This window comes from Hemiscyllium ocellatum, chromosome 4 (genome assembly GCF_020745735.1).
Source record: "Hemiscyllium ocellatum isolate sHemOce1 chromosome 4, sHemOce1.pat.X.cur, whole genome shotgun sequence".
In the NCBI taxonomy this organism is placed as follows: Eukaryota; Metazoa; Chordata; class Chondrichthyes; order Orectolobiformes; family Hemiscylliidae; genus Hemiscyllium; species Hemiscyllium ocellatum.
In genome coordinates, this window is record NC_083404.1 from 28732334 (window position 1) to 28757955 (window position 25622).

Sequence of the window (25622 nt, forward strand, 5' to 3'; positions counted from 1 at the left end):
AGTCACACACATGTTAACTGAATGTTAGATGGTTTTATATATATGCTATGGGAGATAAATTTGGCTCTGTGATTAATGGCTCTAATAAGATGCTAAACGAGAGAATCTGGAGTTTATGATAAGTGATGCTTGAATATGCTGTTGCATACCTAGCTCATCAATGATATTTTGGTTCCTTTGTAATTTCACTATAATTTCCAACATGCTGACTGCCACTCAAATATCAGAAATATTTTATTCGTGGCATGAAGGTTTCTTTTCTCCAGGGTGGGGGATTTCAAGACTAGAGGGCACATTTTTAAGGTGACATGAGGAAGGTGGTTCGTGTGTGGAATGAATGTCCAGAGGAAGTGGTGGAGGCGGGTACAGTTACAATATTTAAAAAGCATTTGGATAAGCACATGAATAAGAAAGATTTAGAGGGATATGGGCCATGCACAGGCAGGTGGGACTAGTTTAGTTTGAGATTATTATCAGCATGGACTGGTTGGACCGAAGGGTCTGTTTCCATGCTGTATGACTTATGACTCTATGATGTCTTTGTACACAAATCTTTGATGATGAAAGAACTAATTGCTAAATAAAGACACATATGGAACCTCAGAATCCATAAATTGAGGTGGCATACGAGAGAAAAGAACTAATACCGAAGTTTCAGAAAGTACTGGTCGAGTCTCAGGTGGGCCATACTTTAAGAAGGATGTTAAAGCCTTTTAGAAAGTGCAGAGGAGATTTACAAGAATGATACAAAGGTAGAAGAGGGAGGCACGGTGGATCAGTGGTTAGCACTGCTGCCTCACAATGCCAGGGACTCGGGTTTGATTCCAGCCTCAGGTGACTGTCTGTGTGGAGTTTGCACATCCTCCCCGTGTCTGTGTGGGTTTCCTCCCACAGTCCAAAGATGTGCAGGTAAGGTGGATTGACTCATGCTAGATGTGCCAGACAGGTGGGTTAGCCCTGGGAGTTAGACGGTCTGGGAGGGATGTGCTTCAGAGGGTCGATGTGGACTTGATGGGCTGAATGGCCTACTTCCATGCTATAGGGATACTATGACTGTATAAAATGGCACTTCATTTCCCAGAGAACCTAGAAAACCTCAGATTTTTCAAGCAGTGAAAGGTTAAGGAGACATTTAAAAGATGATTTCAAAGGTGGGAGTGGGTTTGATCGAGTAAACATTGAGAAAAAGTTTCCATACGCAAAAACATCAGTAATCAATCGGCATCGAGCTAAGAGGCTTGGAAAAAAAGTCAATGAAGAGATGAAAATTAATTTTGCGAAGCAAATTAAGATCCGCAAACCACCATCTGGAATGATGGGAGGAGAAAATTTGTCAAAACTTTTTAAAAAGTGAATCCATTATATAGTGGGGAAGGAAGAATTAGCAGGGCTATAGGGAAAGAGTGATACAAGTTGGACTAATTGGCCATTTTTCTCAAAGGCCAATCAGCATCCTTCGCAGTAGGATTCAATTTGATGGGGAAAATTGAAACTCATGAGGTAAGAAGAGTAAAACTAGATGAGAGTTCACTAATCATCCTACACTGCTCCTTCATTAAAGGCTCCCTCATCATTTTAATCCTTTTATTGCATTCTATTCGCCATACTGAAAATGCATTGAGCTTGATTGCTAGAGATCTTTCTCTAGTCCCAGCAACCACCCAGCTAATATTAACATTTGTCCAGGGAAATCTGGCACTTCCTGTTTTAAGAAACCACAACAAGGAATATACTAAGCCGTTAAGTCTGAGAAAGCCTGAGCCTGTCCTGCTTATAGAGGTTTCCACGGAAACTCCACTAATATTTACCTGGTATAAGCAGCAGCTTTGACTGGACTCAGAATGACTTGCCTGTGGGGCACAGATCTGACAAATCAGACCCAATGCTCAGCTGAATTTAGTCCAAGTCTGAGGTTTGGATTAGTGCTCCAAAAACTATCAAGTTAGTAAGACAAGTATGGGGTTACAAAATAGCATTCATAGATTGTGTAAAAACATACTGAAGTGGAGCTGTTTCTGAAAGGGCTTAGCGTTTTCAATCTTATATTGGCTGCAAAATAATTTTTATAAGCAATTTAGACAGAAGAGATCATCTTTATAAACATTATGTTTTTGCCTGATTTTGTTCTCAGATTCCAAATTATGTTTGGTCACAGGGCTGAATTTTACACTGGCGACTGCAGTTAGGGTGTCTGCATCTTCCGTGTAAAAATCAGGTACAAGTCCACCTCTGCTTGGAAGGCTTGCCCAGTAGCTTTTAAAAAAATCTTTATGTGGATTGCGAAAGTCAAGTTGGCAAAGGAAGCCAAGAGTAAGAATTCATAGAATGTCTTTAGGACAGTTTCCTGCAACAATATGTTATAGATCCAACAAGACATGTGGGCGGCACAGTGGCACAGTGGTTAGCACTGCTGCCTCACAGTACCAGAGACCCGGGTTCAATTCCTGCCTCAGGCGACTGTCTGTGTGGAGTTTGCACATTCTCCCTATGTCTGTGTGGGTTTCCTCCGGGTGCTCCGGTTTCCTCCCACAGTCCAAAGATGTGCGGGTTAGGTGAATTGCACTTCGGCGGGTCAGTGTGGACTTGTTGGGCCGAAAGGCCGGTTTCCACACTGTAAGTAATCTAATCTAAAAAACATCAAGCTGTTTGGGATATGGTTTAATAAGTGATTGCTGAATAAATGGTCTTCTAGGGAACAGTGACCATAATATGGTGGAATTTAGCATTCAGTTTGAGGAAATGAATCTATGATCAGAAAAAAGTATGTTAAACTTAAATAAGGGTAATATGATAAGGATGAGAGCTAAAATTGACTGGAATTGCCTGGGAAAGGGGTTTAGCAGAAAGGATAGTTGAACAATATGGAAAGCATTTAAGAAAATAGTTTATAACTCACAGCAAAGATATATCTTAGTCAGGAAGAAGGTTTCTAGGAAGCAGATAAACCAACTATGGTTAATCAAGGAAGCTCAGGGTAGAATCAAGTTAAAATAGAAATTATACAATGTGATAATTATTAGTGGTAAACCAGAGGATTGGGGAAGTTTTATAAGCCAACAAAAGATGGCAAAAAAATACAAAAGGGTGAAAATTAACTATGAGGGCAAACTAACAAGTAATATAGAAATGGACAGAAAGAGCATCTTTGCATGAAAAGGGAGAGAGAAACCAAAGTGAACAAATAGTCTTAAAAGAATGAAGTTGGGGAGATAATAATAAGGAAGCAAGAAATGGCAAAAGGAGTTGAAAAAAATCTTTATGTCAGGCTTTACAGTAGATGATACTAAAAGCTTTTAAAAAATACATAATAATCAAGAGGCTGAAGGAAGGAAATAAACACAAAAAAAATGCTTGGCAAATTTATTAAAATATTTGAGAAGGTTAGATAAATGTGAATCAGTAGATGGAATATATTTGGATTTCTGAAAGGTGTATGATAGAGTACCATACGTAAGGGCAATAATCATGGTGTTGGAGGTGGTTTATTAGCTTGGGTAAAGATTTTCTAACTAATGGTAGAGAGTTGGGACAGGGGTGGCATTTTCACAATGTAACTTGTAATATGAAGTGCTGCAGGAATCATATGCTGGGGCACAAATATTTACAATATATATTAATCAATTCCAATGAAGAATCACTGGACTTGAATATTAACTTTGCTTTCCTCCCACTGATGATGCCATACCTGCTGAGTTTCTCCAACAATTTCTGCTTCAGATCTCCAGTTCTTTGATTTATTTAAGTCTGTCAATCAATCTGCTCAGTTCTTTGATTAGGCCAATAGTTTGTCTTCATCCCATTTACCTTTAACCCAATGCTAACTTTTATTGTGTTCTCTTTCTCATTCACAAGATATTTCAAGCATTGTTTCCTATTTCTCTCTTCCCAATTATCATAAAACAAATCCCACTGCATAAACCAATCTGGTTGACCACTGGGAATAAATTTCTGCAGGACTTTCTTCCTACTTAATCATCGAAAATGCAGTGAAAAAACTATGGGAATGGAAACATTTTGATGGATAAGTAGGGGGATTCCTCGGACCCACAACTCTATATCCCAAACATTGCTGATGAGCATGCCATAATATGACAGCTACTGGGCCAGAATACTTTCTTATTCAGCAACAGAATCATTTAGAAGGTGGACTAACTATCTTATCACACATCCAAAAGACAGCAGGAGACTCAAGGGTATCACTCACAACTGACAGCAAATTTAAAAGTGCCTGAAATTGGAGGCAACCTTTTGCCCTCATAAAAAAATAGGTTTGGAGGGAGGAGACAGACAGCACAGATAATAAATATACATAACTCCAATTGGCATGGTGTGACTGGTGGGATCCTTCTGGGACATACAAGGAGGCCTCAGATTTTCATTGTTTTTATCAGTACTTCTAATGAGAGACAATAGAGTTGGATATTTAATGTACTGACAACAGTAAATGATATGGAGCAGAATGTTGCAAAGTAACATTGCACAATTGTGGTGGGCGTGGATGGCGATAAGTGTGGGACAAAAGAAAGCTGGATCAAAGTCTTTTTTAAATGTAGGAAGTTAGGTACTGTTGAACAGCCGACAGAATTTGGGGTGGTACTAGGGATATCACAGAAAAAAAATCAAAGAGCTAGTGGAATATTAGCATCTGCCTAAAGGGATTGGAACACAAAGTGGTGGAAGTTATATTGCACAGCCTTAACAAGACTCCCTCTGGAATACTGATCAGATCTGGTCTCTTTATCTCAAAGAAAATATTGACCTTGGAAGGGGCACACCAAACATTCATTAGACTACATAAGGTCAAAATAGTTAAATTATGAGCATAGGTTTCATAAGCATATTTGTAGTCCCTTCAGTGTAAAAACTCAAGGGCTGAGTGGCTGTTGGTGATGAAAAAGTTACATTTATTTTACAGGGTAATTGTTTGGGGAAATAAAGAATAAAAGAGGCATGATATTCAATTCAGGGGCTGGTTGTTTAGGAGAAAGATTAGGAAGAAAGTTTTCTGGTGTTCGGACTTGCTGGCTGGAGTTCACATGCATTGAAGCAAAACTCTTGCACTTCAGTTCTTCTGACAAACCAACATAAGCTGCTTGTGTTGCATTAACTTTGCAAATACCATGTGTGAAGCCTGGCTCATAGGTCAAGTTCATTTAAAGGGCAGTGCTTCCTTAAGGGGGGCAAATATTGAATCAGGTAGAATTAAAGGTTCTGACGGATTTTAAATATTTGGAAATCTCCGTCAAAGCCGTGGGAGAATTGATGCCTCGTGTGATTGAAGGAAACCTTGATAGAGAAAGAAGTATGAAGTCTATGGCTGCACATTGTTGAGTTCATGCTGACTCGAAATTATGCTGATGATCTTCAAATTTAAACTTCACAAGGATTCTCATGGTGGGGTACAGTCAGCAAATACCTGAATCTCATGGTCTAAGGTAGCGTGAAAATGTGGCTTGCATCCAATTGATGTTTCCACAGAAGGGTATTATTACAATCATGAAAAGTGATCAATATTTATTTGTAATGCACAGAAAAGTAGTCAATGTGATGTTATCTTTACATTACCATTTCAGAGGATCAATAGGATACCATTTCATATCTTCAAGGTATGAATAGGAAGTGTTGTATCATGCTTTTCACAACAACTAGGTGTCTTAAGAAGCTTTACAGCTAATTAAATAACTCAGAAGTGCAGTCACTTTTGGAATGTTGGAAATAAGGCAACATATTCATGATTTTTGTGATCTTGATTTGAGGGATAATTTTAGGCTGGAGCATTGGGAAGAACTTTCTTGTTCTTCATCAAAACAGTGCCAGGTTTTTTGTTTTACGTTCAGTCAAACCAACAGATGGGCCATCGGTTTAAATATTTTATCTAAAAGACAGCACCTTTCACAGTGCAGCACTCCCTTAGTACTGCACTGAAGTAACAGCTTTGACTATTCGTATTTTAGCCCTAGGATGGGAATTGTACCATTATACATGGACATTAATGTCATGAGGTTGTATATGGTGACCAATGGAAGCTGACTACTAATGTCTACCAACATCATATTCAAAGGAACAAAAAGCAATGCAGAGACTTGCAGGTCGCACTAGTTCTGATTGAGATACTTGTGAATATGGTCCCATATGGAGACACTGCATTCTATGTGCAATATCTCAATTCCAGGGATTTAGTCTGAGTCAGCATTTTAATTACTGGGAGAAAACTGAAGGCACTGGAGTTTTACAGAATGACGATGTGGATTAATACAATATTTCTAAAACATCTTAAGCTGCTTTCAAAGAGAATATGTAGAAAACAGCTTGGCATGTAGCCAAAGAAAGCAAGAATAGGACAGGTAACCAAAAGGTTTGTCAAAAAGGTGAGGATTAAAGGAGGGACTTAAAATAGGGAGAGAGAGAAATAGAGAGATTTAACAAGAGAATTTCAGAGCTCAGGATCTAGACAATCTAAAGTTCAGTTACAGCAGCTGGGATTGAAGTAGTGGTGGATGCTTGAAAGACTGTAGTAAACAGAGACTACAGTGAAGTCCCTAAACGCTGAGAAGGATGGGCAAGAGGCCAGAATTGCTGAATGCAGAATTATCAGAGGGTGGGGATACAAAAAGGAAAGGGTGAGGCTGTGAAAGAAGTTGAACACATGGATGAGAATGTTAATATTATGGCATCTGGTGGCTGAAAGCCATTGTAGATCAGCAACTATGGGTAATCAATGGACAAGTTTGCTGCGAGTTTTTAATAAGGCTATGTAGAGTTAAAGAGAGGAGCAGAGATTCAGATCAATTCAAAGGATGAAAAATGGAATATGTAAAGTGAACTGCTGTGAGTGAGTTAATATTGACCTAATTCTTTGGTTTCATCAGAAATATTTAGTGCAATGACTAGCATGGTAACTACAAATCCTGGGGGAGGTACTCATTTCCTGCATTTTGAGAAGATAAGCTCACTTGAAGGGGGCACTTGCACAAGACTAGAATGTCTTTGTATCTCTGACCCACAACAATAATACTTAGGTATTCTATCACTTTATGATGACATTGATAGATTGTGAAGTTGACATTAAAGTAAAAAGATACTTGGAAACCCCCATCTCAATACTCATTAACACTGAAAACAAATGTATACAATTTATTTGGCCATTAAAGGATGGTTTGAAAGAATCATAAACCAAGAACTAATTATTTTGTAGAACTTTTGACAAGAAAGTTTAATTAGAGTTTTGGTAAAACAAAAGCCGATTAAATCTAGCAAGGTATTGTCAATTATTCAAATTAACTGTAGTAATACTTCCAACACTTGCAAATTTAAGAGATTCAAATTAGATTGTAAAGTTTCATTGGCCAACAGTGAATGCAGCTATTAATATGAAAATATTGCATACATGAAAATATATGTATGTGGCATTTTTGTAATGTTAGGTAAAAAAGTTCACTTTTGACAAAGAAAAATTATTTTCACTGGAAGGTGTTAAGATATAAAATAGCTGAAGATTGATTCTATTGGTTGAAAAATCACCTTTTAATAATGTAAGGATTGTGCCTGGAAGAATAAAGAAAGTTGTTCAAGGACATGTTCCCCCACAGAGCATGGTTAGACCATAACATCACTTGAAGAGGAATTGGATAAGTATTTTTAAAAGAAATGGGATTTGGTGCACTGTTCCAGTTGAAAATCCAGCAGCAGCACTGTGAAGGAGAATGGCTTCTTCCTGTGTAAATGTTGTCACCTTCCCAAGACTCCGATTATAAAAGACTACAATGGCTTTGTTGTTATCGTGGTGTGTTCATATTCACACAACCTGGTTTTGTTGGTTCACTGGGGGGGAAATATTAAACCCAAAGAGGTGGGTGTGAGTCAAGTGAGAAGTTAAGACGGTAAAGATTTGGCATTGGCATTCAACCGAGACAGTCATATGTATTGCTCATGGAGGTTTGGTTAGGGAGGTGACAAGCCTACTCTCAGCAGGTTGTTGACAAATTTTCAGGAAATTGCATTCCTCCATTTTAGCAGGATTTCAACCCCTGCCACCAGAACCAAACAAATTGGAACAGGAATGGACTGACCAGCCCCTTCAAGCTGCCCCATCATTCAATAGGATCATGACTTTTGGGTAATCCAAGATGGAGGACGGGAAAAATTTCTGGCTATAAGAGCTGTTCCTTTTTTTGAGGTATTTTAGGTGTTGGAAATGATTTTTTCAAATTCCAGGAGGAGCAATTACTGTTTTATATGCTGTTGCATGGTTTTGGAACTTTGAAAAGAAAAAGTCAAAATAACAGCAGTTTAAAAGGGAGAAGAGTAGACAAAGGAAGCACATGGTGAGGACAGTGCAGGAGAGACAGAGACAGAGAGACAGAGACAGAGACACAGACACTGCACAGTTATTGCCTTTGCTGTTTGAATTCATGTATTGCTGGACATCAGAGTGCATCTAGGAGAATTAACAAACAGTGAAATTCACAACTAATCTTAGAGGAACTGTTGGGCAAAGTTCACCGCACAGAATCAGATAAGGTAAAAACAATGACTGCAGATACTGGAAACCAGATTCTGGATTAGTGGTGCTGGAAGAACACAGCAGTTCAGGTAGCATCCGAGGAGCAGTAAAATCGACGTTTCAGGCAAAAGCAGAATCAGATAAGTTAATAGTTGTTTTAAGTCTATCCAAGAGAAGGGCTGCAGTAGTGAGTATAGTGGATTCTTTCTTGATTATATGTTTTTGGAGATAAGTCTCTTGATTAAACTTAAAATATAAGCCATAGCTATTAATTTAACCTGGGGCAGTGTTTGTAGAGGAATAAGACGGTGTTATTTTTTGGGTCTGTAGATTGTGAAGGAGCAAAAATGGCCTTTGCAGTGATATGTACTTCGTGTCAGATGTGGGAATTTAAAGAGAGTTTAAGGGTTACTGCGGATTATATCTGCCATAAATGCTGTTGGATGCAAATCTTATCAGATCGAGTGGTTCGGTTGGAGAGATAAATAGAAGCGATGAGGAATTTGCAACAGCTACAGTATGTGATGGATGGCAGTTATAGGAAGGGGGGAAAGTCTCAGATATAGTCACATAGATGGGTTAACTCCAGGAAGGGTAAGAGAGGTTGGCACCTAGGGCAGGAGTCTTTTGTGGATATACCCATTTCAACCAGGTATGCTGTTTTGGAAAATGTAGGGGGTGATGAGTTCTCAGGGGAACGTAGCACGAACAGCCAATTTCTGATATTGAGACTGGCTCTAATGCAATGAGGGGTACGTCGGCTTCCAAGAGATCAATTGTGTTAGGGGATTCTGTAGTCAGAGGTATAGACAGACGTTTCTGTGGCCAGCAGAAAAAAAGCAGAATGGTGTGTTGTTTCCCTGATGCCAGGATCAAGGATGTCTCAGAGAGGGTGCAAAATGTTCTCACAGGGGAGAGGGGCCAGCAAGAGGTCATTGTCCACATTGGAACCAATGATATAGGAAGGGAAAAGGTTGAGATTCTGAAGGGAGATTACAGAGAGTTAGGTAGAAATTTAAAAAGGAGGTCCTCAAGGGGAGTAATATCTGGATTACTCCCAGTGCTATGAGTTAGTGAGGGCAGGAATAGGAGAATAGAGCAGATGAATGCATGGCTGAGGAGCTGGTGTATGGGAGAAGGATTCACATTTTTGGATCATTGCAATCTCTTTTGGGGTAGAAGTGAGCTGTACAAGGATGGATTGCACCTAAATTGGAAGGGGACTAATATACTAGCAGGGAAACTTGCTAGAACTGCTTGGGAGGATTTAAACTAGTAAGGTGGGGGGTGGGGGGGGGGTGGTGATCCAGGGAGATATTGAGGAAAGAGATCGATCTGAGACGGGTACAGTTGAGAACAGAAATGAGTCAAACAGTCAGGGCAGGCAGGGACAAGGTAGGACTAATAAATTAAACTGCATTTATTTCAGTGCAAGCGGCCTAACAGGGAAGGCAGATGAACTCAGGGCATGGTTAGGAACATGGGACTGGGATATCATAGCAATTACAGAAACATGGCTAAAGGATGGGCAGGACTGGCAGCTTAATGTTCCAGGATACAAATGCTACAGGAAGGATAGAAAGGGAGGCAAGAGAGGAGGGGGAGTGGCATTTTTGATAAGGGATAGCATTACAGCTGTGCTGAGGGAAGATATTCCCTGAAATACATCCAGGGAAGTTATTTGGCTAGAAGTGAGAAATAAAAAAGGGATGATCACCTTATTGGGATTGTATTATAGACCCCCCAATAGTCAGAGGGAAATTGAGAAACAAACTTGTAAGGAGATCTCAGCTATCTGTAAGAATAATAGGATAGTTATGGTAGGGGATTTTAACTTTCCAAGCATCGACTAGGACTGCCATAGTGTTAAAGGTTTAGATGGAGAGGAATTTGTTAAGTGTATACAAAACAATTTTCTGATTCAGTATGTGGATGTACCTACTAGAGAAGGTGCAAAACTTGACCTACTCTTGGGAAATAAGGCAGGGTAGGTGACTGAGGTGTCAGTGGGGGAGCACTTTTGGGGCCAGCGACCATAATTCTATTTGTTTTAAAATAGTGATGGAAAAGGATAGACCAGATCTAAAAGTTGAAGTTCTAAATTGGAGAAAGGCCAATTTTGACGGTATTAGGCAAGAACTTTTGAAAGTTGATTGGGCGCAGATGTTCACAGATAAAGGGACGACTGGAAAATGGGAAGCCTTCAGAACTGAGATAACAAGAATCCAGAGAAAGTATATTCCTGTCAGGGTGAAAGGGAAGGCTGGTAGGTATAGGGAGTGCTGGATGACTAAAGAAATTGAGGGTTTGGTTAAGAAAAAGAAGGAAGCATATGTCAGGTATAGACAGGATAGATCGAGTGAATCCTTAGAAGAATATAAAGAAAGTAGGAGTATACTTAAGAGGGAAATCAGGAGGACAAAACAGGGACATGAGATAGCTTTGGCAAATAGAATTAAGGAGAATCCAAAGGGTTTTTACAAATATATTAAGCACAAAAGGGTAACTAGGGAGAGAATAGGGCCCTTCAAAGATCAGCAAGGCGGCCTTTGTGTGGAGCCGCAGAAAATGGGGGTGTTACTAAATGAATATTTTGTGTCAGTATTTACTGTGGAAAAGGATATGGAAGATATAGACTGTCGGGAAATAGATGGTGACGTCTTGCAAAATGTCCAGATTACAATGGCGGAAGTGCTGGATGTCTTGAAACGGTTAAAGTGGATAAATCCCCAGGACCTGATCAGGTGTATCCAAGAACTCTGTGGGAAGCTAGAGAAAAGTGATTGCTGGGCCTCTTGGTGAGATATTTGTATCATCCATAGTCATAGGTGAGGTGCCGGAAGACTGGAGGTTGGTAAACGTAGTGCCACTGTTTAAGAAGGGTGGTAAAGACAAGCCAGGGAACTATAGACTGGTGAGCCTGACCTCGGTGGTGAGCAAGTTGTTGGAGGGAATCCTGAGGGACAGGATGTACATGTATTTAGAAAGGCAAGGACTGATTCGGGATAGTCAACATGGCTTTGTGCATGGGAAATCATGTCTCACAAACTTGATTGAGTTTTTTGAAGTAACAAAGAAGATTGATGAGGGCAGAGCGGTAAATGTGATCTATATGGACTCCAGTAAGGTGTTTGACAAGGTTCCCAATGGGAGACTGATTAGCAAGGTTAGATCTCATGGAATACAGGCAGAACTAGCCATTTGGATACAGAACTGGCTCAAAGGTAGAAGACAGTGGGTGGTGGTGGAGGTTTGTTTTTCAGACTGGAGGCCTGTGACCAGTGGAGGGCCACAAGGATCAATGCTGGGCCCTCTACTTTTTGTCATTTACATAAATGATTTGGATGCGAGCATAAGAGGTACAGTTAGTAAGTTTACAGATGACACCAAAATTGGCGGTGTAGTGGACAGCGAAGAGGGTTACCTCAGATTACAACAGGATCTGGACCAGATAGGCCAAAGGGCTGAGAAGTGGCAGATGGTGTTTAATTCAGATAAATGCGAGGTGCTGCATTTTGGAAAAGCAAATCTTAGCAGGACTTATACACTTAATGGTAAGGTCCTAGGGAGTGTTGCTGAACAAAGAGACCTTGGATTGCAGATTCATAGCTCCTTGAAAGTGGAGTCGCAGGTAGATAGGATAGTGAAGAAGGTGTTTGGTATGCTTTCCTTTATTAGTCAGAGTATTGAGTACAGGAGTTGGGAGATCATGTTGTGGCTGTACAGGATATTGGTTAGGCCACTGTTGGAATATTGCGTGCAATTCTGGTCTCCTTCCTATCGGAAAGATGTTGTGAAACTTGAAAGATTTCAGAAAAGATTTACAAGGATGTTGCCAGGGATGTTGAGAGTCTGTACAGGCTGGGGCTGTTTTCCCTGGAGTGTCGGAGGCTGAGGGGTGACCTAACAGAGGTTTACAAAATTATGAGGGGCATGGATAAGATAAATAGCCTTCTCCCTGGGGTCGGGGAGTCTAGAACTAGAGGGTATAGGTTTAGGGTGAGAGGGGAAAGATATAAAAGAGACCTATGGGGCAACTTTTTCACACACAGTGTGGTACATGTATGGAAAGAGCTGCCAGAGGATGTGGTGGAGGCTGGTACAATTGCAACATTTAAGAGGCATTTGGATGGGTATATGAATAGGAAGGGTTTGGAGGGCTATGGGCCGGGTGCTGGCAGGTGGGACGAGATTGGGTTGGGATATCTGGTCGGCCTGGATGGGTTGGACCGAAGGGTCTGTTTCCATGCTGTACATCTCTTTAATTCTATAACTTAATTTCCCACTACACCTTGATTTCCTGAGAGATCAAAAAATCTTTATTTGAGCACCAAAAATCCTGACTGATGGAGCTTTCATACTCTGTGGGGATTACAAGTTCTAAAGATCCCAAACCTTCTCATCTCTAAACGATCAATGAGATGGCCTTGTCTTCAATTCCCCAACAGGCCAACCAACTTCTCAGTGTCCAGTTCCTTTAGAACTTTGAATACTTCAATCATATCACCTTCCATTCTTCAAAACTTCAGATGCATTCACTCTGCCTCTCATCACAGGGATAACCCTCTCATCCCAGAAACCAATCTAGTGAAGTTCTCCATACCACCTCAAAAGTAAATATATTCTGCCTTCAATATCAAGACTAAAACTACACACGGTCATTAGGGTGTGGTCTTACCAAAAATCTTGTGTCACTTTCTTGAATCACTGTGGTTAGCTTTTTGAGCTGCTTATGAGAGGGTGGTAGGGATGATGTTTGCTCATGGTAAGATCCTGCACTGGGAATCTTTTAATGTATGGAGGTTGTTGTCCTGTATCTGCCACTTTTTACTGGCTGACCAGGAAACTCTGTCACTCCTGCTACCTAGCATAGATGGATTGGAAAGATTTACAGATTGTTATGTAACCTCTATGGTCATGTTGGTATGACACACAGTTTCCATGGCCATCAAAACTTTCATTGGAACTTGAAGCTAGAGCTTCTGGCCCACACTTGGGATGCTACTACCTTCAACCTATGATAGTCCGTGCAGGGCTGTCGAGCAATTCTGGGAATTTGACCCAGCAACTGCTTTGGCGTGGTGATATAACTCCAGATTATTTGCAAGTGGTAGTGCACCAGTGTATATACTGCCCTTTTCTTCAAGGCAATCAAATTTGTGGGTTTAGGAATCACTGTTAAGGGAGTCTTGTTCAGTTGCGGCAGTACATCTTGTACATGATATCACTGCTGCCACTGTGCAATAGTGCTGGAAGCAATCAATGTGTAAGGATTGTCTGTGGACAGTCAGTCAATCAAGTGGGCTGCTTTGACTAGGATGCTGTCGAGCTTCTAGAGGGCTTTCATTCAGATAAGTGGAAAGGATTCCATTAAATTCCTGACTTTAAAGACGTGTAAACAGTGGAAAGATTTTGGGAGTCAAGAGAATAATTACCTGCTGCAGAATTCCAAGCTTTTGACCTACTTTTGCAGACATAGTATTTATATGGCTGGACCAGCTAAGCTTCACCTCAGTGGTGATCCCCAGGATGTTGATGATGTGGAATTCAGAGCCTGCCACTGAATGTCAAGAAGGGATGACTAGATCCTCTCAAGTTAGAGATGGTTATTGCCTGGTGTTTGAGTGGCATGCATGATACTTATCACTTTTCAATACAAGCTGGAATTTCACCCAAACTTTGCTACATGCTTCAATATCTCAGGTGTTGTGAATAATACCAGTCTGCAATCATCAAACATCCCAACCTCTAACTGTTTGACGCATTGATAAAGTGGCTAAAGATTGTAGGAGCTATGGCATCACGCTGAGGAATTCTCTGAACATACTAAATACAGCAATGCCTGGGAGTGCTAACATCACTGTAGCTGCAGTGCTGAAGACTTATATTCCAGAACTAACTATATCCCTAGTCTAGTTGTTCCAGTACAACTACTGCACTGACATCTACACAGCATTGTAGAAAAATGTTTAGGCATATCCTATCCACAAAAAGCAGAACAAGTCCAATTTGAAAGCAGGACAAATCTAATTTGGCCAATTACTGTCTGATTAATCTAGACTCAAATTGAGAGCAAAACTACAGAAGATATTGTTGACAGTTCTATCAAGTATCACTTACTCTGCAAAAACTTACAGTTTGGATTTTGCCAGAACTGCATGTCTCTGGGAATCATGACATCCTAAGTTGAACATGGATAAAGCAACTCAGTTCCAGAAGTGAACTGAGGTGGGAGTGACTGTTCTTGACGTCAAGGCAGCATTTGTCCAAATGTGGCATCCAGGAGCTCTGGCAAAACTGGAATCATTGGAAATCAGAAGAAAACTCCCCATTAATGGGAGTCCCAACCATTACAAAGGAAAGTGATTTTGGTTGCTGCTCACCATATCATCTCAGCCTCAGGACATTGATGCAGGATAGCTAATAAGCCCAACCATCTTCATATGCTCCATCAATGACCTTCTTTTTATCATGAGGTTAAAATGGAGAATGCTCATTGATGATTATACAACATTCAGTACCATTCATAACTTGTTTAATAATGAAGTAGCCCATTTTCACATTGATCTCAACACTTTGCCTTGGACTGATAAGTAATCAGTTAAATTTGTGAGTAACAGGAGCCATGAAATTCAACAAAAGGGAATCTAACAAGTTTTCCTTGATATTCAGTGGCATTACCATCATTGAATTGTTCACCATTATATCTCGTGTGTTACCACTGATCAGAAAAAACAAACTACTCCAGCCATATAAGTGCTGAGGCTACCAAGCAAGTCAGAGTGCAGTGTTCATGGTGGCTCACAACACCTTTTTGAGTGCAATTTAGAAGGGGCAACATATGTTGCCTTGCCAGTGACATCTGCATTTATGAGTGAGTTTTTAAAAAAAATGTATGCAGATAAGCGCTTTGGAGCCAGCAGGAACAGGAGTGTCCCAACCTCAGATCAACTGACTAAAAATACACGCACCTCCAAAATCTCTATCCAACTGGTGCAATCACCAATCATCATCCTTGTAACACCCTCAGTATCAAAAAACAAATTGAACCCATTTGAGTTTTCTATTAAAGTACCATTTCTGTTCCAATTTTTGACTTGATGCTGTTTCCTCTCCAACCCTACTTTGCACTTTGAACTTACTATAACTCCATCTTCTGATCCCAGCAACAATACTGCATGAAACCTGTATCCCAACAAGCTTTACTTCCAACAACCACTAAACCTATCTGCTCCTGCGCTGCAGCTTTTTCTGGGGCATTCCCTGTCTGTCAAGCAGCCAAGCCTGTCAATAAAACGGATTCTCAAGCAGGAAATCTGTTAAAAACACATATGTGCTCCTGCCATCTGGGTTTCTCAACCTTGTGCTCCAAGTCCCTCTCAGGTAAATATTGAGACCACTAAGTTCTTTTCATAAATACTGTGATCTGAATTGTAAATACTTTGGCTGGCAAAATAAGACTTTAAACTTTTGGCCCTGCAATATTTCTCAGAGGTTTCCGGACAACAATTTTGCTAATATAACACAAATATCAGTGGTTAAAATATCAACCATGGACTTTTCAAGCTTTTAACACATTAAAAAATACCTCCACGGCACTTACTATAAATTTGTTCAACCCTGCAGCTCCAGCGTTCCCAATGAAAATTCCAGAACTTGGCTCAAAATGTAATGCTTCACGTGACCGTGTGAAGTGATTCTGTTGATATTCGTCGCAGTCCAAATACAAAGTGACAAGCTCATCCTCAACGGATAAAGCAAACCGAGTCCATTTGTTTGTCATGGGTGGCACTTCAAATGAGGCAACCTCATAGGAGGTTTCAGAACCCGATTCTGTGTAAAAAAGCACGATCTGTTGGCTGTTGTTCCAAACTGCAGATAGTTTCAGTCCCAAGTAAATAATATTCTGGTAGGAATTTGTAATGGCAAACAGCGCCCCCCCATCGTCACTGGCTGGCTTGATGGTCACCAAGATTGCAAAGTCCCTATAGAAAGACTGAGGTATCATTGTCTTCGTCAGTCGACCAATGTTTGCACCTGGCCCAAAACTGTACGCTGGAAAGCCTTCATATCCTGTGATGAACGCAACTGAAGGTGGCAAAGGGACTCCAATCAGGCCTGTTAAGTCAATGTGATCATTGGATCCTCTCTCTGCAATACAAGAACAGAAAGGTAAATGCTTTTCCTGTCACTGTTTAACCACTGTGGATCCCTTTCCATTGTTACGTTTACATTACATATGCATCACCAGGGATTCCAAGATCAGACCTCTACAACTTTTGCAAAAGCTCCCACAGGATGGCACATTTACCTTTTGTTGATGTTACAGGGATTTGATCAGGAGAAATCTTTAAAACATAGAAAATGGGAGCAGGGTAGTTCTGTCCTTCAAACCTACTCCACCGTTCAACATGGTCAGAGCTAATTATCCAACTCAGCGCCCTGTTCCCACTTTCTCCCTTTTTTTCCTTTAGCCCTAAGAAGTGTATTCAACTCCTTGAAAATATTCAGTGTTTTGACTCAAACAGTGACAAAGATTTTCACAGGTTCACCACTCTGTTGGTGAAGAAATTTCTCTTTCTCTCAGTGGCCTCCTCCATATCCTTAAACTGTGACACCTTATTCAGGACATCCTGGTGATCAGGAACATCCTTCATGCATTAACTCGGTCTCGTCCAGTTAGAAGGTTATAGGCTTCTATGAGATCCCATTCCCCATTGTTCTGAACTCCAGCGTAATTAGACCTAACGATCCAATCTCTCTTCATACGTCAGTCCTGCCATTGCAGGAATCAGTCTGGGAAATCCCAGGTAGCAATTGCCTGGAATTTCATGAGGAGGGGGGATTGGATTTGGGTGGGTGGCTGCTTTCTCTGGAGCATTGCTAGCAGACGGCACGGTGGCTTAGTGGTAAGCACTGCTGCCTCACAGCACCAGGGTCCCAGGTTCAATTTCAGCCTCGGGAGTGTGGAGTTTACACATTCTCCCCGTGTCTGTGTGGGGTTTCTCCAGGTGCTCTGGTTTCCTCCCACAGTCCAAAAACGTGCATGCTAAATTGCCAATAGTGCAGGAATTGGCCATGCTAAATTGCCCATAGTGCAGGGTGAAGGGGTAAAATGTAGGGGAATGGGTCTGGGTGGGTTGCGCTTCCGCGGGTCGGTGTGGACTGTGGGCGGCACGGTGGCACAGCAGTTAGCACTGCTGCCTCGCAGCGCCAGAACCCGGGTCCAATTCCCGCCTCAGGCGACTGATTGTGTGGAGTTTGCACATTCTTCCCATGTCTGCGTGGGTTTACTCCGGGTCCTCCGGTTTCCTCCTACAGTCTAAAAATGTGCAGGTTAGGTGAATTGGCCATGCTAAATTGCCAGTAGTGTTGGGTGCAGGGGTAAATGTAGGGGAATGGGTCTGGGTGGGTGCGCTTCGGTGGGTCGGTGTGGATTTGTTGGGCCGTAGGGCCTGTTTCCACACTGTAAGCAATCTAATCTAATCAGAGAGGAAGGGCAATTGGATTTTACCATGTAGCTCACTTGCACAACCTTTACACAGGGTGACATTCAATGCAGATGACTGGGATCCCACTCATCAGCAGGTAAGTTGGTGAAGACCATGCGCTGCCTCGTTTTGGGGAGGTCATGCTGAATTTAATGCAGCAGTTGTCTAGAATCAAGGACCCTAGGGAAAGAAATGTTGCCATCTCCTGCTGTGCTACCCCTGTCATGTCACCCTGCTCACCTCACTGGCAGAGCGCTGCCAGTGCCAATGAACTAGTGGCTGTGCAGTGTATGGTGATGCTATAGGGGAGCAGTGGCTGCTGTTCAAGTGGCATGCATATTGTTGAGGGATCCCGGCCGCAGTAGGAGCAGGAGATCATGAGGGTGAGGAGGATAGCGACCAGCAGGAAAGGCAGGAGGCTGGCTCTTATTGGGCCTTTCCTTCACAGCACTGGGTCCTTCAGTCAGACAGCCAACCCCTCCCCACCTCTCCCCAACTGGGAACAATCCCAACACGGTTTGCTTTTCTTGCTCCTTGTGTGGCAAGACTGTACCCAACACTGGACGAAATGTCATCAGAAACAAATCAGGTCTCATCACCCCTTGGAAGGTGTAATTCACTGCCTGGGAAAAAAAAACTTCTACATAATTAGAGGTTGTGAAAATGCTGCATAAATGTATGTTCTTTCTTCCCTATTTAGTATTTAAATGTTGCTTTTTTTGCTTCACAAAATAAGGTTTTATCTAAATATTACCCTGGAAGGCCTTTGACCTGATTTGGAACTCCCGGCATATAACTAATTATCACAGACACATAAATCAGGGCTTTGCAACAGCAGTGAGCACTAAACCCTACCAGGACAGGCGGGTGCTGAGTGACAGGAGAGCTGCAGTTACTGAAAGTTTGAAATTTTTAAAAAGCAGAGTTCTAGGTATACATAGCAGACTAGTTGCATTGTAAGACTTCTATATTAAAGCAGTCTTCCTCCGTATAGGCGCAACAGAACTCTTGTGTGTTTCCAACTGGGTTGACTTTAACTTCATCAACTCTTAATGGAAAGCCTTCACGATCAGCACTGAAATTTTTAAAATACAAGTAAAATGGCCAGAATTTCAAGACACTGGAACGTCCTACGGAACGTCGCTAGGGAGGCTTTGCTATTTCAGCACAATGCCACACCTGTGTTCCAGTGTGCAGTGTAGATCAAACATCATTCCGATAAAGACAGCCTGACCATCCAGTTACCCCCCTAAGCGATGAAAGGACATGTTACCTGTCACATTCCTTTGCTGAAGTAAGCCAACACTTATGGATTTGGTCAGTTCCCCAACTGGAGTGTGCCCTTCCATTGAGGACACTTGAACAGAGTGCTCTTGGTGAGGAGGACCCAGGGTTTGGGTGACACCAGCCGATCTAACCCTCGATGTGGACTGGATTCCTTGTCCCATTGTGGTTCCTGGTGGCCGGTCGCTGCTGGGTGATCGCGTGCTTACCGGAGTTGTCGTGTCGGGTGCTGCTGTGGTTTTGTCTGTTCCCCATAGGCTGTACCACCAATCCCACTGTCCATGCGCCCCACCGCACAGCAGTAGACAGACGGAGACAGCTACAATCCCCAGAGGCATTGCTTTTTGTTTTGTAAAACACTGAAAACAAAAAGGGAACAAATCCTCCCGATGTTGCGAACCTCCTGGTTATTCTGCAATTTACTTTCCTACCATTCTGCCTTATTGTTTTCTGTCTGCAGATTCCCTGAGTCTAACTTAAGCATTTGAGCAGCACTGCACTTAATTCCAAGCAGTTCAGTACAGTGCCAACATACTGTTGCACTTGGCTAAACTCCATAGGGAACGGACCAAATAATTCCATCAACTAAGAAGCTGTATAGCCTGTTGGCTGCCTTGCTCTTAAGTGCAAGCCAAAGAGAATCAGCAGTTTCTTTTTCTATTGACTGCACATACCAATTGCATTGTAATTACCAGTCAGTGAGGAATAAGCTTCAAATAAACTTCACACAGCACTCTCTAATAGCTTCAATCACATATTAAGACAGCTGTAAGTAAACCAAAGAAAATTGTATTGAGCCTATTCCCCAATGTGTTCCCACCTCGTCCTGATACACCCGGAGTCAGTTGAAATGACAGCAACTCACCCAGCAGCAAGATGGAGCCCATTAAGCTAGTTAGCTGTGTTAAATGTGCAAGTGGTAACAAATTCCCAAAGGTGATGCAATTTTGTTAAGAGTCGTGCAAGCCCCTAATCTGTGTCGGAAGGAACTGCACAATGGGAGGGCACAGCAGTGTGAATCTAAAATGCGAACTAACCATTTAATGCTGCCAATGGAAAGCCTGAAGGCATTGCAGTCATCTAAGCCAAAGCAGAGCTCTGCAATTTTCCACAATGATAATATGGGCTGAACCTTCCAGACATGAGAGTATTTTCAGCAGTTGGGTCTTGTAACCAGGCCATCAGATCAGCACATTAACTGGAATTTTCCAGAAGATGGCCAGTGAGCAGGCTGCCTCTTGTGTTCCCTTGTCCAGATTGGATTGGTGGGCAAGTTGAGGAGGAGGGAGAACCGGTGAGCATGCTCTGATCCTTCACAGTGCCAGGACTGACAGTGTGCCGCGGAGGTGAAAAAGAGGGCAAAGTGAAATGGCTGTGGGAAACCACTGCCTGTGAGAACGGTGCCCAGGGCCTCTGTTCATATTGGCACAATTCTGCCATTGGGTGCCCTCAGGCTGGCCATTGGAATCACTAGGTGGACAGATTGCACCTTATTATCATGCCTCTCCTTTCTCTTACTGTGCAGTTGCCCTCTCATATGTTGTTGCATTATATGGGGGCCCTTGCTATTAAAACTGCAGGAGCTTTAGCAAATTAATAAAAGTAAGTGCACCCCCCTGGTGCTGGGCAGATAGCTGTCACCACACACACGCTGCCTCCAGGACAAATAGAGAACAAACACAGCATACCTTTTTTCCAACATTGCTCACTGCCCCATCTCCAAACTCACAAGTCTCCTCAGAAACTAAGAATGAATTTACATTTCTCTAGTGATTTTCACAATGTTGGCACACCCCAAAATACCTCACAGTTAATGACGTAGCAGTGGAATATTGTAATGTAGAGGAAAGTAATGGCCAATTCATGTATAGTTACTGTACAATACCCAGTTCTCAAGCCAGCAATGGGATAAATGACCAGATGAGGTATCAGTGAATGTTTCTTGAAGGATAAATGTTAAGCAGGACATTGGAGACGGCATTCCTTTCTCTGAATAATGGCATGAATGTTTTTGCATCCAAGTGAAATGGGCCTCTAGAGTGTATTACTGTGAGCCAAACTGAATGGTGTAGATTCTGGTGCTTTGCAAGTCTACTTTTGTAACAATTAAGCCTTTGTCCTTGTCTAAGCAGCCTTTAGGCCATTATAATATGTCCAACACATTCACACAACAGCTCTGAGCCTTCTTTTTACAACACTGCAAAGTACGATGTCCAAGTTGGAATTTACAAAGAAGGAAGGTTGTCCCTCTTTCTTTTTAACCCTGAGAGTTTCTGAGGAACTTTCTTCAGTGCTGCCAGTGGAATGTGAATGGTTGGTTGGCCCCCTCCCTTTCACTGTTTACGGTTCTGATTCCAAACATATCCTCTTTTGAAAAGTGCAGAAAAAGATTGAGAAGAAATAAGTCATTGTAACACTGTGTTCTCTGTGTCGCCAGCAGGAAGTACCCGGACAGGAGAAATCTAACAGAGAAAATCAAAGAAAAGGAGCTGCTTTTCATAAATCACTGGCACATATGATGCCTAAGCAACACAATGAACTCCAGTAACCCCTGCTAAGGAGCATTTGGAACATAGGCTTCTCACTCCCCCTCCTTGTTCCCGAAATGTTTAGCCAGATTATATCCTACTGTGCAGTCACGGGGCTGTGGATTTAACACACTTGTAAAATGGGATCAGCTGCCTGTCATACAGTGCAATAATTGACTGCACTTGCGGGCAATGATGCTGGTCTCACTTAAAAGGCTCGAAAGGCACATGGGTCCCTCAAATGAAAGCACAAAATGCTGCAAACACTCAGCAGGTCAGATACCATCTGTAGGGGTGGAAGGCGAGACTAATTTTCACTTTCATCAGCATCCAGAAAGGGTGGGATTTAAGTTGGGATCTCCATGTGGAATGGGTTGGAGCCCAAGTCAGTTGCTAAGGAAACGAAATAGAGTGATCAAGAGGAACACGGTAAAAGAATCAGTCATAAGTCATCAGGGGAAGAGTTTCTTCAGCATATGAGCTCCTAAAGGGAAGCAGAAAAAGTTGGAAGGACTCATTCAGTCAGGACATGTCTCTGGAGAGATGAAGTTAGTGTTGACATGTCAGGTCAATGGCCTTTCTTCAGAACCTGAAATGCTTCTTTTCTGTTGGTAATTTTCTATGTGGACACTCCAGAGATATGTGGTATAGAAACCCATATGGTGGGGTCACTGCTCACTCTCTTAGCATGCATGTTTGACAATGCACCTTCCTTCATGCTCAATATGAGCAGCCGCATTTAAATGAAACAATGTTGGTCGTGTGGCATCCGGCTGCAGAGTGATTTAAAAAGACACTGACATGAACAGACCAACAAGTACATGACAAAGAAATCTGTTGGTGAGAGACATCATTACAAAGGATGCCTGGTCCTGTTGTTATTGCAATCGTACAGGAACAACCACCTCTCCCTGTGATGTTATTGCTTTCTTTGGAACTAGGAATTACAGGTTGTTATGCTATAACATGTGTTTTGTTAACATGAATTCGCCATAACGTGATTAACAAATTGGGGACACTGTTTCAAAAGCATAAACTTTTAAGACGTACATTGGCTATAACACGATTCCGGTCCCATGAGTTTAAATGGTGCGACTACTTGTTTATAATGTGAGATCACACAAGAACGGAATTATCGTGTTACAGCAGAAGTGACTGTATATGTTAGGTTAACATTTCCAACCTCTTTAAGGCCTACTTCATCTCCTGGCAAGCCACTTCACACTCCTGGCTTCGTTTCCACAGCTGCCCTTTACCCAGCAGCCGGTCTGAGCACAGATCAGACGTGAACTTGCATTCACAATTTCCAAGTCCCAAGAACAACCTCAGTGTGAACGCATTCTCTCTGGTCTCGGGGCATTCATGATGGCCTCCATCTTTTTAAGGACGCCTTGTGTAGTATCTCACCGTTGATTGCACGGCCCATGTACTCTACGAAGTCTTTAAAAAGCTTGCATTTCTCCCTTTTTACTCCCTAGGCCATGCACCTGCAATCTCTTGAGAGTTCCTTCTAAATTTTACAAGTGCACTTCTTCCAGATAATACTGGACCCCTAGCAACCCACTAAATATTTGATCCATGGCCCTCTGGAACAGAGCTGGTGCTGATGCTGATGTAATGCCAAAGTTGCTTGTAGCAGAAAGGTTCCTCCACGTGTCACTGTCGCCAGCAGGAGCTGGGACTCCTTCACAACCCCCATCTTTAGGTAGGACTGTGACAGATTCATTTTCGAATATTTCTTTCCCCTGACAGTCCACTGAATAGGTCCTCAAAGCATGTGGTATCGATCCACATTCAGGGCTGGGTTGACCATGACCTTAAAGTCACCACAACTCCTCACTGTGCCATCCGTCTTTAAGACTGAAACAATGAGAGTGGCCCATTCATAGAGATGTACAGCATGGAAACACACCCTTCGGTCCAACTCATCCATGCCAACCAAATATCCCAACCGCTGCATCTATATTAATTTCCATTTTTACTTTCTTCCCCTCTACTTTGGGGACGAACCTAGAAACAATCAGTCCCACCCCATCCTGACAGTTTGTTTAACTGAAACTCTGCTGACTCTGAGCCTTCTGTTTTTCCTGCGAATCTGGCTGACTCCTGGTCTACTCCCTGGTTGGTGGCATGTACCTTATGCCTTGGATTGCACCTGGCAATTTCAGGTAATATGGTCCACTCGCTTGCACCTGCGGCATTGGGTTTCTTGTCTCCTCATGGCCATTCTTTCCCCATCGGTGCCATTCTACAGTTGGTACTATGACCTGCCAAGTCTCCACTACATTATGCACCCGGGCATCATCAGCCAATGGGATGCTTTGCTGCCAGCCAAATCCATCGAGGTAGCAATGTCCAAAGCTACCTTGAAATCCAGCTTTCTTCTTGTTAGTAGCTTCCATTGGATAGCTTCGTGTCGGAGGCCACAAACCAAATGGTGCCAGAAGGCATATTGGAAGAGCCCTCTGAATTCACAGTGTTCCGCTAACCTCTTTAAGGCAGCCATGAATTGGGCGATGGACTCTCCTTCATGCTGTACCCGTTGGTAAAACAGAACTGTCTGTGATCATCAGTGGCTTGGATGTGAGATAATTTTCCAACACTACACATAGCCTTTGAAAAGTGCGCTTCTCTGGTTGCACCAGAATCACAATGGTTTTGCTCCCGATGAATCTTAAGAATACCAGTACCATGATGTCCTCAGCCACTTTATTTGCCTTGAAAAGCAACTTAAAGCATTACGTGTATAAAGTCCAATTTTCTGACTCTTCATCAAATAGTCCCATTGCTCCACAAAGACTCCCATGCCATTTTTTTGTTTTCCCATAAGTGGGGATTTTTCCTGCCACTCAAGATTAGTAGCTGATCACAGCCTGAGTCCCATTGGTGAATGCTCTCTGCATCAGCTGCTCCTTCACTGGCTGTGTTAGTGTGTTGTTCCTCCCTGGAGATACCTGCAGCCCCAGTCCCCTTGCGATTGCTCTCCCCAATTACTTTGGTAGATCCTGAATGCATACTTTATACCATAAGACCATAAGACACAGTGGTGGAAGGCCATGTGGCCCGTCGAGCCAAGTCCACCATTCAATCATAGCTGACGGACATTTCAACTCCACTTACCTGCACTCTCCCCATAGCCCTTAATTCCTTGTGAGATCCAGAATTTATGAATCTCTGCCTTGAAGACATTTAATGTCCTGGCCTTCACTGTGCTCTGTGGCAATAAATTCCCCCTTTAATTTTAAGGCTGTGCCCACAGGTCCTAGTCTCCCTGACTCACGGAAATAAATTTCCAGTGTCCACCCTTTCTAAGCCATTCAGTATCTAGTATGTTTCTATTAGATCTCCCCTCAACCTTCTAAATTCTAATGAATACAATCGTAGGATCCTCAGCTGATCATCATCATATGTTAGGCCTACCATTCCAGGGATCATCCGCGTGAATCTCCATTGGATATGCTCCAGTGCCAGTATGTCCTTTCTGAGGTGTGGGGCCCAAAGCTTGACATAGTACTCCAAATGGGGCCTAACTAGAGCTTTATAAAGTCTCAGTAGCACATTGCTGCTTTTATATTCCAACCCTCTTGAGGTAAATGACAATATTACTTTTATTTTCTTAAGCACAGACTCAACTTGCAAGTCAACCTTTAGAGAATCCTGGACTAGCACTCCCAGATCGCTATGTACTTTGGTTTTATGAATTTTCTCACCGTTTAGAAAATAGTCCGTGCCTGTATTCTTTTCTCCAAAGTACAAGACCTTGCATTGGCTCACGTTGAATTTCATTGGTCATTTCCTGAACCACTCTCCTAAACT

At 42.2% G+C, this 25622-nt stretch overlaps 1 protein-coding gene across 3 annotated transcripts in view; it reads right to left on the reverse strand.

Annotated features, from left to right (window-relative positions):
- The window catches only part of LOC132811753 (collagen alpha-1(XV) chain-like), a 262882-nt gene that overhangs the window by 162138 nt on the left and 75122 nt on the right, over positions 1 to 25622 (reverse strand). The window contains exons 1-2 of one of the 3 annotated variants that reach the window (XM_060822846.1): positions 19268 to 19747; positions 16107 to 16654 (exon numbers count right to left, since the gene is read on the reverse strand). In XM_060822846.1, the coding sequence (XP_060678829.1) occupies positions 16107 to 16654; positions 19268 to 19616 (897 nt within the window). In that variant the 5' untranslated portion in view covers positions 19617 to 19747. Of the gene's footprint in view, positions 1 to 16106; positions 16655 to 19267; positions 19748 to 25622 lie in introns of those variants that run through there. The other 2 variants (XM_060822845.1, XM_060822847.1) reach the window with 2 other exon arrangements.